Here is a 15,285-nt window from a genome sequence, read left to right as displayed (position 1 = left end):
TATCTGGCCATACATACACATTGACTACATATCTTATCAACTTGTATTCTGGGAGCAAAAAAAAATGCATTTGACATTTTAAGGGCTATCAGATCTTTCAAAGAAAATGATAAAAGAAACTCCTGTTATACCTTTCCTAGAACACTGGCATCCACATTACTTAACCTAATTATTCTTTAAAACAAACCTAAGGAAAACCAAAATTGTTACTGCCCAAAGGCTTCAGCAAAGTACTGATAAGCTTCTGGAGTGACTCTGTTACAAAAGAGTTTAAGGCATGGGAATTTCTGAGCTAGAAATGCCTTTCTGAGAACAGGGAAAATCTTATGACTTAGGCAGTGCTTAATATATTATACAGCTGGACACACACACACACACACACACACACACACACATTGAATCACTGACAAGGAGATATGCCCCCAGATCACAGACACCATCAAAACCTGACTACCTATATGGGGAGAACCTGGTCTGTTTCTAATATGAAGCAGTCTGAAAAAAGAAAGGGCCTTTGAGAGGCTTCCCATCTCTTCTCCCTGCCCTACCCCCCATCAGTAGGTACAACTCAGATGAAGATCCAGCCGAGGAGCTGTCAGACAGGCTGGAGAATCAGGAGAAAGGCATATCATAAAAAACTGAGAGAAGAAAAGGATCAAGGAAAAGAGGGTGATCAATAGTAATCTTAAAGGCTGCAGGAAGATCGAGAAAGATGAGAAAAGGCATCAGAGGGGGACACTGAGAGATCACTGGTAGGGTCATATGATCCACAAGCTTTGCTCTGATTCTCAAGACCTCCGAAGCCTCTCCAAATTAGGAATTCTGTGCCTGAGTTAAAGGGATTTCAGCTACCTCCATGGTCTGGAACAACAAGAAGCCTAATAAACTCAATGAACCAGGAGAATTAGAATGAACCAATTAGAAGGCTAATCCTGAGCAGTTTTCACACTCTTGCACACGGACTCCTTTCACAAGCCCAGCCCACCTCCCTTCCCAATGCTGCAGAGATCCAAACAGCAGGAATTTGCTGAGGCTCCAAAAACATCAAGGAGCAGGACACTAGGGCACACCCGTGGCTGTGTGGCACTCCACTAAACTTGAGGGAAAAAGCCCAGTTGGGGCCAGTTCAGATCCTCCAGAAATCACTTGGGAGAAGTGAACCGTCTAGCACAGGAAGAGGCTGAGACAACTTTGAGTTCTAGCCACTGCCAAAGTAACTGCTTTCAAAGGGGAAATGGGGAGGGGGGGTGCACCTCGGGGGAGGAAGGGGAGTAAGAAAGTGAGCAATAAGGGAAAATAAAGAAAAGGCTGAAATTACCAAAGATCTCAGGAGGAAGACCTTGAACATAACCAGACAAACCACTAGGAAGGATATTAACACAGAAGGGAAAATTGTCTCCAGCTCAGGGAAAAGCATCTAGACCTCTATGAATAAGTGCTGCAAGACTAAGGGAAATGAATCAACATCTGAGGAGGTAGAGGACTCTGGAGAGAGCACAGAACCACTGGGGGGTATTCCTGAATGGTTTAAAAGAGAGCAGAAATAACTGGCCGAATAGAACAACTCAAATCTAAGGGGGTAAGTTTCACTGAAGAGATGAGAGAGAGGATTAAGGCAATATGTAAGCAAATAAACAAAAAACCGTAATGTTCAGAATAAGCCCTCCATATAAGCAAAACATATCGATCTCAAAAAATGAACAAGTAGGGAAAATGTCAGGATTAGAGGTCTCCCAGAAGATCACAAATCAAAAAAAGTCAAACACCAAAAATGAAGAAACAATAGAAGCCAACCACCCAGAACTTCTGGAAAAAGAAGACCAAGTGCTGAGTGAAAGGATACATAGAAACCTCCAGAAAAATACCAATGTTGCAAACTCCAAGATGCAGAGTAGTTGCATTTAACAACTCCACTAACAACAAATTCTTCAAATGACCAGTCAATAAACATTTATTAAACAACCACTATTTTGCCAGGTGCTCTCAAGAAACTCACAGTCTAATGGGGGAGACAACATGCAAACAACCATGTAAGCATGAAGCTGGATGCAGGATAAATTTGGTATTGAGGGAAGGCACTAGAATTAATGTGAATCAGGAAGGGCCTCCTGTAGAAGGCCAGGCAGTAGGGATGAGGGAGAGCATTCCAGGAATGAGGGACAGTCAGTGAAAATGCCCAACTGGGATATAAAATATCCTGTTCCACGAAAAAACAAGAGAGGACAGTGTTACTGGATCATAGGGTATGGGAGTTGGGGTGGGGGGTGCTACAGGGAAATATTTTCTTTATTACCTGTAGGAATTGCTATTTCTAAGAGTGAGTCCAATAGGAAAAAAAGAGGCAACAAGGGGTCAAGATCTACAAGGCAACAAGAGAAGACTGTGAGAAGAGGGGATCCAAAATAGTCACCTCAAAACTTCTAATTCCAAGGGGAATACAGAGAATAAAGGACTTAAATAAGGATAAGGCCCAGAGTCAATGAATAAAAGTCTAGGATAGAAAGGGAATATAAGTACTGACATTAAAGGGAAAAATCCTTTACAGAAAAAGACAAAGAAAATGAAAGTTTAAAAACCAATGAATATCCCCCCAAAGAGAAAAAGACCTATTTGTACAAAAATATTTCTAGCAGCTCTTTTTGTGGTGGCTAAGAATTGGAAATCAAAGGGATGCCCATCCATTGGGGAATGACTAAACAAGCTGTGGTATATGATGGTGATGGAATATTATTGTGCTATAAGGAAATGATAAGCAGGATAATTTTAGAAAAACCTGGAAAGACTTGTATGAACTGATATATATGGTGAAGTGAGCAGAACCAGGAGAATGTTGTGCACAGTGACACCAATATTGTTTGATGAAGAATGGTAAATGACTTGACTATTCTCGGCAATACAATGATACAAGACAATCCCAAAGGGCTACTGATGAAACATACGATCCGCTTCCAAAAGAACTGATATTGATGCAAGACTGAAGCATGCTAATTTTCACTTTCTTTCAATTTTTTAAATTCAAGTTTTCTTGTACAAAATGACTAATATGGCAATGTTTTACATAACTGCACATGTGGGAGCAGCTAGGTGACATGGTGGATAAAGCACTGGCCCTGGATTCAGGAGGACCTGAGTTCAAATCCAGCCTCAGACACTTGACACTTACTAGCTGTGTGACCCTGGGCAAGTCACTTAACCCTCATTGCCCCACAAAAAAAGCCAAAACAAAACAAACAAACAAACATGATTGCACATGTATAACCCATATCTGGTTGCTTACTGCCTCAGGGAGGGGGGGAGGGAGGGAGGGAGAGACGGATAAAATTTGGAACTCAAAACTAAAATAAAATGTTTATTATTTTAAAAAATGAACAAAGTATGCTGAAGGAGAGGAAGAGCAATTCTACTTAACTGAGATGAAAGAGGGGAGAAATTACTAGATAAAATTGGGGGGAAGGTTTAGGAGGAAGGAATGAGTTCAATTTTAGACAGGCTGAGTTGAAGGGGCCCATGAAACATCCAATTCATCTGAAACAGCTAAAAGGTAAGCGCTGGTAGGGCCTGACAGCAGAGCCAGGGAGCAGACACAAAGAGCTGGGTGTTATCTACACTGGGACGACTGCTGTGCCCGTGGCAGCAGAGGAAGCTATGAGGGTACCGGGGGAGAAGAGCAGCTGTGCTGGCCCTTTCCCTCTCCCTTCTCAGCAGAGAACTTCATGAAATCACAGGAAGGAAAAAAAAGGAGGCTGTGTCCAGAGCCCCAGTTATGTATCGTGGCACATCTGGAAGTGGCTGTCCTCTAGGCGCCTTAGAGCCAACAGTCCAAGGCTGGACTCGTCCTCTTTGCTTCCTCCGAACCTATTTCTGTGAGAGCATCACCAGAGGTGTCATCCCTGGCTCTTCCCATCCCTCATCCCATGTGTCTAATCAACCGCCACATCTCATTGATGTAGCCTCCTTGACATCTGTCACATCTGTCACATCTGTCTCCTTCTCTCTACTCAGCAGTTGCTGCCCTTGTTCAAGCTCTGCTCATCTCCTGCCTCTACTATCAAGAATCTCCCGACTCCTTTTCTTGCCGTACACATCTCTCCCCTCGCCCTGCTGGCCTTCCTAAAACACAGCCCTGACCAGGTCAGTGCCTACTCAGCAAACACCAGGGGCTTCTTACTAGCTCTTGGGTCAGCTACCGAATGGGCACTGACTTTCCCCAGAGCTAGCGTGCCTTGTTATTAGCCTCTCTATGCAATCCAAAGGATCCTTCTGATGCTCTGCTCACAGCCAGGAATGTGCACTGGCTTTCCACCGTGCCTGCCTAGAAAGCTCTGTTGCTTGGAACACCGCCTGCTTGGAAGCTCAGCACAACAGTGCTTCTATGGGACTAAAATATCCAAGCATTCCTAGATTCTGAAGATCATACAGCCAGAGGTGGATGGGAACCCTGAGGGCCCTTTCTTTTCACGAATGAGCAGAGGGAGGCCGAGCCCAAGGTCACCCTGCTAATCTTTAGGTGGGATTTGAACACAGGGGCTCTGGCCCGGGCTTTGTGCTGGTGTTCTTCCCCCGCTATCACAGCCTCTGTCCTTCTGCTCTATCCCTAGTGAAAATGGACAACGGTCCTGAAGAGAGTATGTATTCTCAGCTGATTCTTAATCAATAATGAGCCACTCTCAACCCTTTCTACTACAAACTGTCAGCGTGCAGTCCTAAGAGACATGGAACATGAAGGCCTCTGAGGATGCTCTTCCTCCTGGCACACCATCACTGCACCCAAACATCCGTGCTCCTGTACATCCCATCTCTGGTCCTCTCAGACATTCTTCTCTCACCATACTTCAGCATAAATGACTGCACATCTTCAACTAATGACATTTTTCCTGCCTCAAATGACTGGGCTGCCTCTCACTGCATTGTTTCTGAAGCTTCACCCAGTTCTGTAATTAATTCTGCATGTACAACCCAGCCTGACTGGAATTTTAGTCTCTGCCCTTACAGGTCACCTGCAACCCTAAACTGCTGGGTCTCTACCTTGACCAAATTAGGGATAAAAACTAAAAGTGTTGGGCAGCTAGGTGGCGCAGTGGATAGAGCACCAGCCCTGGAGTCAGGAGGACCTGAGTTCAAATCCGACTTCAGTCACTTACACTTACACTTACTAGCTGTGTGACCCTAGGCAAGTCACTTAACTCCAACTGCCTCACCAAAAAAAAAAAAAAAAAATTAAGTGTTTAGAAATTAAACAGCGGGGAAGCTAGGGGAGCACCGCCCTTGGAGCCAGGAGGGCCTGAGTTCAAATCTGACCTCAGACACTTGACACTTACTAACTCTGTGACCCTGGGCAAGTCACCCCAATTGCCTCACACAAAAAAGAAAGAAAGAAAGAAAGAAAGAAAGAAAGAAAGAAAGAAAGAGATAGAGAGAGAAAGAGAAATAAAGAGAGAAAGAGAAATAAAGAGAGAAAGAGAAAGAAGAAAGAGAGAAAGAAATTAAACAGCACTAGATCCAGACACAAGCCCCTGAACTGACCACCAGAGACAGCTCCCTCCTGTAATGAGCCACAGCCCACCACCTCCTGATAACGGCTTTCCTTTAGTCACAGTCATCGACAGGGGACTATGCCACTCTCCTAACAATAACAGCAGGAACCTCACAGGCACACATACCATGCTTTTAGGCCACAATGACCTTGCCTGCCAAACCCATGAGCAGATGCTACAATTATTACATACATTTTACACAGAAGAAACTGAGATTCAGCGAGACTACGTGATGCACCCCAAGTCTCCCAGTCAGTCGTCTGAGTCCCATGCTCTTTCAAGAACACCGTGCTGCCTGAATGAATGCCAATCAGTGAGCATTTATCTTCTCTCAAACCTCACTTCACCAAGCCTGACGAGCCTCCAGGGCGGCCCATCTAGAAGCAGGCACTTCATCCACAATGGTGAGAATTCCCACGTGTTCCCAGGGTGGCTGCTGGGGTGTGATCTGGCCTCCTGGATCGCCTTCAGTCCAGGAAGGTCTTCTAAGCTCCTCAAAGCCATCCCATTCATATATCACCATCTGTTCAGCCATCCCCTAGTTGATGGGTCCTGACTCAGTTTCCACTTCTTTGCCATTACATGAAAGCTACTGCTATAAATGTTCTTGGACACATGGGTCCTTTTCCATTTTCTCTGATCTCTTTGGGCAACAGGCCTGGAAGTGGTATTGCTGGGTCAAAGGCCATGCAAGGCTTGGTGACTGTGGGGTCTGGGGATAACCTGCTGTCTAGACCCTGGCTGCCTTTCCATAGATTCTCAACTTTGTCTAAACCCTGAAAATCAAAAGGCTCAAAGAGCCAGGCATGCCTGGGGATACAGTCTACATGCTGTTTCACTAGAAGAGACAAATTCCAATCAACACATGGTCACCAGCAATTTTTCTTAACAAAAGCTGTTTTCAAGGTACGCTGTCAGTCCAAACTCAAGCCCAGTTTCTTCAAGATCAGTACGATGGCGGGCGATTCCTAATGAAATTTGTGGCTATGGAGTGCTTTTTTGTGCCACCCCTGACAGATGCCCTTATTGAGGGTTCTGAGTATCTCATGGCATTTGAATTAGTTGAAAACTGTTAACACCAGTACATGTTGAACTGAATATTCAATTAACCAGCCCCCCCCCCCCCCATTTCCAAACTATTCTGAGTCAGGGTATTCCTGCATTTGTTTGCAGCTGCAAGGATAAAGATGATAATGGTTACAAATGGGCCCCAACCCAAACTCAGTGAACACAAGAGCCAGGACACTGCACCTGATTTCTGAAGAAGACGCTTCCGTGCTGACAAGATTCCTGAAATTCTGATCAGGTTCCCAAACCCCAGGTCAGAGGTTGGTAAGAACCGCCAAACAATGATTTCAGAGCCACTTACCCTTGGAGAAGCCTAGGAGCTGGGACAGCCTGAGCTCCAATCTCCAATCTCCTGCTCCCTACCACCACTGTCCATCTGCTGGCAAACAGGCTAGGGTCTGCTGGGCCCTAAGCAGCACAAAATCACCCTTCCACCCTTGGGCTCCCACTTCCATCTCCTCCCCCAACCCCCAGCTCACTTCCTAGAAAGGCTGCCTCTAGTGGCTGGCTCCTCTCTGCCACTTTCTTGTCAACATTTTGCAATCTGACTTCTGGCTCCCCACTCTAAGTTTCTTGAGAGGTCAGGGCCCAGTGACCTTTCCAATCCCTTATTATCCTAGATTTCCAGCACTTGACACATAGCCAGCCCTCTGTAAGGCTAACTGGAGCCTCCTGGGCCTCTCAAGCTGCTTCTTCTGGACACCCTCCATCTGGGCTATCCCTGGGGGGGAGAGGGGCGACCTGTGACCCTCCTCCTTTCCTTAGCCTCCTTCCCAGTAACGCTCTAAAACAGGGGTGACAAATCCCTACACTACCAGCCTCACGGCCCTCTGTGAGGAAAGTTAACCCTGACCGTTGGCAAACTTTCAAGCAGAATACAAGTCAGTTAACAATATTATTCTGACCCCGGATGCATTTGTCCTGCCAGTGGACATCCTACCAGCAGGAGACTGAGCAAGCCCAAGACCAAGTTACTTTCCCAACAAACCTGCTCCTCCTCTGGGCCCCCGTTACCGGTCAGTCCCATTGATTCCAGTCCCCCCCACATTTCAAAACTCCCCCTCCCCCCCACCCCCCATCTCTATCTGGACTATTCCCAGACCTTCTCATGTAAATGCTCCTGCCCCTCCGGCCCGTCTCCTGCTGCTGCCGAGAGAGCACACAGTACTCCTGTTCCAAGTGCCCAGCAGCTCCCCATGCCTTAGCCCACTCCTCCACATCTTGCCTCACCTGCTCCCGGCACTGGGAAGGGTTCCCCTCCCATTCTTTTCCAGCTGCGTTCCTGTTCCTGTTTTGAAGATTGGCTGAAATGCCACCTCTTCCAGGAAGCCCTCCGTGGGGACAAATGGCTTCCTTCTCAAACTTCACCAATTCTGACGCGTCAGTCCAATAACTGTGTATTTTAGTTATCTATGTTTACATATTATTCAAATAGAATGTAAACTTCAAAAAGCAAAACCCTTTGTCTTGTTTCCTTGTATTCCCCAAAATGTCTAGTAAAAAGGAGGTGCACGGGTACTGAGTGTGTGTGAGTCAGGTCAGTGCACGAGCTTCACTTCAGCCCCCAGAACACACGCCGCAATCAATCCCTTTCCTTACCTGACTTCTCACTGCTGGATGGTGGGAGATCATCAAAAAGTAAAGGCCTTTTTTTCTGTGCTTCTCTCCCTGAAATACAAACATCATAGAAGACTGAAAACACACACAGCCGACAAATCTCCCTTTCCAGATCCTTCCTCAGAGAAGGGAGGGGGGCTGTATGATTCCGTAATCTATGAAATTCAAATGGAAACATCCATCTGCGACATAAGAATGCTTGGGGGGAGGTGGGGAGTAGTTAGCTGGTGTGCATCAACTTCATACCATTTCCCACAATGCTCAGTGCTTTAGCCACGAAGACCACTTGCTCACTCCCAAAGCTCAACTGAAATAGCTTCCTTCAAGGCCCACCTTGTATTGTGCTACTTCTTGACACATCTCCCCATTTTCCTCCACCCAGACAGGGGCCTCCTCTGATCTGAAGAGAGAAGCTTTCAAAGAGGGGCTTCTGAAAAACCAGTCATGCCAATAAGGCGTAGAATCTCAAAAGTAATGCTTTCAATTTCCATGAACCTTTAACAAAGACACCTAGGACAGCCCCAAGGAACTGAAGATGGATGATTTACTCTTGCTTTTCTGGCAGAACCACTGTCTTCAATTTCTTTTTTTCTCTCCCTACCTGGAATCACACTTTGAACACATGCATATATGAAGGAATAACAAACAGTACTTCTTATGAACATAAGTGATTTATAAGCCCCATTTATTCTATAAATATAATTTGATATTTATTATGGACCTATGTGCAAGCTGTTTGGGGAATACAAAGATAAGCAATGGCACAGTTCCTACCCCTAAAGGGCTTACAATCCAACAGGGGAGAGAAGATAGGCACACAACTAACTCTGACAGAATCAATTAAGTGCACAGGCACACTCTGGCATTCAAGATTGGGGAAAATGAAGGAATCTTCCTAGACAAGACAAGGTTTTTACTGTCAGAGGTGTGGGCAGGAGACAGCAGATAAGATGATGAAGGGGTAAGAATTTCCATTAGCTTAAACATGGTGTGTCCCAAGAGAACTCGGAATAAAGAAGGTCATGCCAAGGACTTCACTTCTGGTTTTGTCTGTAACTGGTACTTGTAGTTTGATTAAGGGTTACGTGACTGGTGTGTATCAGAGTGTATCCAAACCCTGTTCCTCACGGCTCCAGGGCCGCCAGCTCTCCATCTGCTCCCACCAGGAAGCCTCCTCTGGAGAGTAAAAAATGGGCCACACAAGGTAGGAAATGGAAGTTGGAGGCAGGCTGGTCATCTGGATACCAGGAAGAGATGTCAGTGTTTGGGGGAGCCAGGCAGCCCCTGGAGGGTTAAAACAGGGAAGCCACAGTCAGATGTGCTGTGGTCTGAGAGAATTGGGAAAGGGGGGGGGCGGAGAACAGAAGCCATGAGACATGAATGGAGATGCTTCTACCATAGTTTATACTAGAAGTCAGAAAGCAGTGAAACTTAAAGGCCTAAGCAAGAATCTGAAAGGAAGAATAGGTAGGACTCACAGTGACTATTAGCCAACAAATCTAGGATCAACAGGTGGGAAGTAGTGAAAATGAAAGCTGTTAACTTCTCCCGAGGGAACCTCAGGCAGAGAACCCTTTTATGGCATACACCCCAAACCCCATCACCTCACACCAATACTATCCCCTGATGCTCTTAGGGCTCTGACTTCAGGGCCCAACTCCCAAAGGAAGGATGAGGGATTCCAGAGGCTGGAGTCCCTGGTGAGTTCCATTTCTTTTAAAGAAGTTCCTTAGTGAATAGTATAAGAATATATTTTTAAGAACTGTATAATACTTGATACATTAACTTAAAGGGTTTTTTTTTAGAATAATTCCCCAAGAAAAGGGGCTGGAAAAAAAAAAGAAACCAGAAGTATGACCAAAATTAAGTTAAAGGATACTGCAAAAGGCCCACACCATGAGAAGAAAAATGTTATTTTTTAGTAAAAATGTATCTACTAGCTAAAATCCTCAGAACTGGATAAACACTGAGTTAAGTACAGAAATTAAAAACTAAGGCTCTAATGCACAAGAAGGTTTTAGAAATGTCAAGCCAAAAATAAGCTTTGCATAATTTAATAAAGGTCAACAAGCTAGACAAGAGCCAGGATGAAGGAGGTTCAGAGATGAAAAACTGAACCTGAAAACTTTGTCTTAGCTTGGAGATTTGAAGTTAAGGATAAGGGTAGGTATCCTACTACAAAGTTAAATGTGAAGTTGCACACCAGAAGAGGCAGCTTCTGGGACAGATGGATTAACTCTACTTTCCAAACTAAAGGTCACCTTTAAAGGTGGGTTATAAAAACTATCTAGTAGTTTCTTCCCAACTGTTTGCATACAAATGTTTTGTATACTGCAATTCATATTAAGTAAGCTGTAACAAGTCAAATTTTTAAAAAACCGAGGATCTTACCAATAAGGGCAAACCTCATTCCCAATGAAGAAATCTTTCTTATGACAGCTTTTGAGAGGCCTCTCTTAAGACCTCCAGAAGATCAGCTCTAGGACTAGAGGGAATGGGAATGTCACAGACCATTTGGGCCATCCTTTTTATGTCATGGACCTCTTCTCAGAATAATGGTTTTTAAATGCATTCAATAAAATACAAAGAAAACCAGTTCTACTGAAAAATATCAAAAGGTTTAAATAGATATTTATACACCTTAGGCCCCAACTCCCTCATCTTACAGTCTAGGTCACTGAGACCAGACAAGTTAAATAAAGGCCAGAGACACCGATACCAATGCTGGAGGGAGAATTTGAACCCAGGTCTTTTGACCCTAAAGGCAGAGCTCTTCCCACTGTGCCAGGTGGTCTCCAGGGATAAAGGTGTCCACACTCCTCAAGGCAGCCTCGATTCACCACCGAATGGCCTCATTTCTTCTTGACTCTAAGCTGAGATCTTCCTAATTAGAACAAAGGGATTCGGAGCTGGAAAGGGCCTTCCAGCTCAATGATTTCAAACTTCCCATTTTATAGATGAAGTTGAAACAAAAAGTGTCATAATGACCCACTCCAGCTTGCATGTGAGGCAGTAAGAGCCAGGGAACATAACCCAGGCCATGACTGGGGGGGGGGGGGGACGGGACATGGCAGGGCTTGAAGCACCTACTACGTGACTGCTGCTGACTGACTCCTTGCTCGCCTGATCCGAAGCCAGAGGAGCTGGGTTTGAATTCTGGCTGTTATGCCCTAGATATACAGAAGAGTGGGTGTGGGAATTCTTTAGCCCCAGCCTGAATACAACGGGCCATCCATGCAATGCCTCCTCACACAGCAGGCCACGCCCCCCATGGAGATCATCAATCATTGCAAAGTCTTTCCCTATAACGTCTGACAAAGTTCTGAGAGAACTATCATGGGTCGACCTCATGGGAAAGTACCCTGTCCATGTTAAAGCCCTGTAGCAATGGAGTGACCATGATCAGGTCTTGCCTCGGTTATCTTTTATTTCTTGGTGTTCCTCCAGCACCCTGAGACCCAGCTGAGGTGTGAATGGAGAGCTGGCCTCTATCAAGACACACAATGTTTGAGTGAGCCCAGGAAAGGGCAACTCTCCAAGGCCCGAAGCGGTAAGGCAGGTTTCCTTCATACATGGACTCACAAACCTGGGCCAAAAATGCAACAACTCTGATAGGAACGAGCTATTCCAAATGCAATCGGACCAGCCCAGAGTCAGGGGACACTGCAGTCACCCATGAGAACAACACACATGGTTTGGGGGCCTGTATCTTTCATTTTCCTGCTACCAGGGCAGACTAGTGACTCATTTATAATCGAGTCTGCTGAGGGTTGTTGGGGTCATGACTTGTGAGAGAGGACTGGAACCCGTGTCTTTGTGACCTGATCCAGAACACTGTGCTAGTCCTTCCTATTAACACAGTCCTAGAAAATGTTAGCCCTGGCCTCCCCTAGGTGACATCTGCAGTAACCTTGTAGTCAAGTCTGTCTCATAGAAGGCAATTTCTTAGGCCTCGAAAGCAAGGGTGGCAGTGGTAAGGCCCTGAATGTGGAGTCAGAAGGAGGCCCACATTTACTACTTACAATCTGTATAATCCTGGACAAATCACTGCAGTTTTCTGAGTCTCAGAGATTTAGTCTGATTCTCAGAGTATGACTGAAGAAGCCTTCCAACTCTAAGCTTTATATGGGCCAATTTAATTATCTGTTAGCCTCAGGCCCAACTAGATCATTTCAAATTTGGATTCTGCCACCTACAGTCTTAACTATCCTTCTCAACACAGGGTAAAATACAAATCTGATCGTTATGCTGATCAGCTTGGCTTTATCCAAGTCACTGATCAAAATGTGAAGCAGATGGGGCTGTGCCTAAAGCCCCGAGGCAAGCCGACACAGACCCCTAATACTGTCTGGGCAAGGTGTTCAGAAGTCACTGATTGTCAATCCCGCATTTTCCCTTAAGGATGTCATGAGCATTTCTGTCAAGTATGTTTTTGCCATCTTGATATACTAAGTCACACGCCTCAGCTCTCTATAACTGGAAGAAGCTTCTCAAGTTGATCATTCTTGTCCTCAAAACAAGATCAAATGCTCCCTGGCATTATCATGGGCAGTGGGAGGCATGTCTCTCCTCACTGTCAGTAATAATAACGGACACACAGCATCTTAAAGCCTGCAAAGTGCTTCATGCCTATCATCCTCACATCAATTATGGAGAGGAAACCTGGACCATCGGACACAGGGCTGGACTACAAGTCGGTGAAACCTAGCATGGAATCCTGTCTCTGCTGCTTCATCTGTAAATGGGGACACAAAAATCGGCACCCACTTCACAGGGTTTTTCTGAGAATCAAAGGGCTCTTGTGACCTCATTCGATCCTCACATCAGCTGTGAGGAGACCCTACGGGGCTCCTCCTCATAGTAGAGACATTGGGTGCCTCGGCCATGTCCCAGGGGGCCAGGCGGCAGACCCAGGGTTTCAGTCCAGGCTCCCGTCAGCCCCGCCCCCTCGCCAATTACCGCCTCCTCCCGGGCTGGATCCCCGGGGGGGCCGTTTAGGGCCCTGTCACATCTGAAGAATGTGGTCAAAACCGGTCGGAAAAATGACCAGAAAAGTGACCGGAAGGGATGAAGAGGAAATGACAGGGGCGGCCCGAGTACAAGAAGAGCAGGTGACCAGCCCCACCTGCAGGGGACAGCGGGCCGGCGTCCCCCCCCCCCCCCCCCCGCAGGCTCTCAGCCTCACCCCTAGTGTGTAAAGCAAGATTCAGCCTCGCACTGGGACACCCCCAGACCCGGGCCAGGGGCCATCAAGGCGGGCTGACTGGCCATTCCGGGGCTCAGGCCATCACCTCCATCCTTCTCCGGCTACACTGGGCCTGGCCTTGGCCTCTAAGTTCCCCGGCACCGAGGGTCCCACCCAGCGGCCCCGCCTCCATGGGGGGGGGGGCCTTGACAGATAAATCACCCCAGAGACTGGGGGGAGGGGGAGGACAGCATCCGTAAGAGGGTCTCCAAAGGACGTAAGAAGCGCTCCCCCCGACGTCAGACTCCCCCCTCTCACTCACGCCCCCAGACTCCCCTCAACATTCCTCGGCATTCGGGGCCCGCGGGGCTGTGCCCAGCACCTGGGAGGTACAGGGGGTGGTGACCGGCGCTCGAGGAGGGAGGTCCTCACTCCGGGGTTCCCGGGCCCCCCTGACTGGTCCGGTGCAGGGCAGGAGACCGACTGGCAGCCCCCAAGGGCAGGGGGGCCCGGCTCCCACCGAGCGCCGAGCCCGTCTGGGGCTGGGCCAAGGCCGGCCAGTGCCCGGCCCTTCCTGCCGCCCCCTCCACGTGCGCCTGGCGGGGCCGCTACAGACACCCCGCTTCCCTCCTCCCCTGGGGCCCGGGGCAGGAACAGAGAGGGGAGGGGAAGGGGGAAGGAAGGGGGAGGGGGACGGAGGGGGGGGGAGGTAAAGGGGTGAGTGGAAAGAGGGAGGGGAGCGCGACGGGGGGAGGGGCAAGGGGAGGAAGGGGGCGGGGACGGCCAAGGCCCAGGGTCCGGGGTCCCGACGCCCCCGCCCCCGCCCGCGCCCGGAGCCTCACCGGCTGTGGAACGGGGCGAGGGCTCCGGCTCCGGCAGGTCCCCGAACAGGTCCATCCGTAACCGGAACCGGGCGGCGCGCGCACGGAGCCGAGCTTCTGCAGGAGAGGCGGCGGCGGTGGAGGAGGAGGAGGCGGAGGAGGCGGCGGCAAGTGAGAGGCTGAGGCGGGAGCGGCGACGACGGCGGCAGCCTCGGTCTTGGCCTGCTTGCTGCTGCCAATCACCCGGAGGGGCGGGCCCAAAGAGACGGCCAATCAGCAGTCGGCCCGGGCCCGGATAAGGCGGGTCGCCGGCCGGAAGTGAGGGCACGCGGGGCCGCGTGCTCAGCCCGGGGCGGGGTCGGCGTGCTTCCGCCCCAGGGGAGGGGACGGGGAACGGAACCTCAGTCGGTTCCTCCGGCTCAGGGACACGGGCCGCCTCCACCGCGGTGTGTCAAGAGGTCTCAGAGATGCTGGAGAGGCCGTGCCCTGAGCTTCAGTCGCCTTTGCTGTGTGGGCCCTGGTCCTGACCGGACGGCGGGCCGCGCATGCGCACACACCTCTTGGCGGCCCCGTTCAGTTGTCATTCTTTTGCGTCGGGGGCGGGGCCTGAGAGACTCCGCCCCAAAGTGGGAGGCTCAGGCATTGACTTCTCCCTCTGTGGGCCACTATCTAGAGGGAGGGGGAAAGGAAGGTTACTGAGCTCTTGCTGGCTTTGGGTGCGGGAACTAAAGGGAGAGAGCCCTGTCCTCTAGGGGCTTACCCTCGATTTTAGGAGCGGGCATTTCAGTACAGTGCAGGACAGAGACCCCTGTGGCTCCCTATTACCCCTGGGATAAACGCTGAGCTCCTCTGGACGGCGCCCGCTGTGGCCCGGCCAGTCTGGCCCCAGACCCTCGCGAGACCCTTCCTGGGGAGCTCCTACCTCCCTTGACCCGCGCACTGCCTCCCCTTTGGGGTGTCTGTGCGGGGCTCGCTTGTCTCTGCTTGTCCCTCCCAGGGAGTGCAGGCTCTTCCCAACTGCTACATAGGGCCCTTCGTGCTCCGGGGCCCAGCATCCAGT

At 48.8% G+C, this 15,285-nt stretch overlaps 1 protein-coding gene across 4 annotated transcripts in view; it reads right to left on the bottom strand.

Moving 5' to 3' along the window:
• LOC122746668 (ILK associated serine/threonine phosphatase) overlaps positions 1 to 14,605 on the bottom strand; it is a 35,332-nt gene extending 20,727 nt beyond the window's left edge. The window contains exons 1-2 of one of the 4 annotated variants that reach the window (XM_043992473.1): positions 14,247 to 14,605; positions 8,202 to 8,270 (exon numbers count right to left, since the gene is read on the bottom strand). In XM_043992473.1, coding sequence (XP_043848408.1) covers positions 8,202 to 8,270; positions 14,247 to 14,301 — 124 coding nt within the window. In that variant the 5' untranslated portion in view covers positions 14,302 to 14,605. The remainder of the gene's footprint in view (positions 1 to 8,201; positions 8,271 to 14,246) is intronic. The other 3 variants (XM_043992474.1, XM_043992475.1, XM_043992476.1) reach the window with 3 other exon arrangements.
• Positions 14,606 to 15,285: the final 680 nt, after the last annotated feature.

Source organism: Dromiciops gliroides, chromosome 3 (genome assembly GCF_019393635.1).
Source record: "Dromiciops gliroides isolate mDroGli1 chromosome 3, mDroGli1.pri, whole genome shotgun sequence".
In the NCBI taxonomy this organism is placed as follows: Eukaryota; Metazoa; Chordata; class Mammalia; order Microbiotheria; family Microbiotheriidae; genus Dromiciops; species Dromiciops gliroides.
The sequence above is the reverse complement of the archived record's forward strand: the minus strand, read 5'-3'. Positions and strand labels throughout refer to the sequence as shown.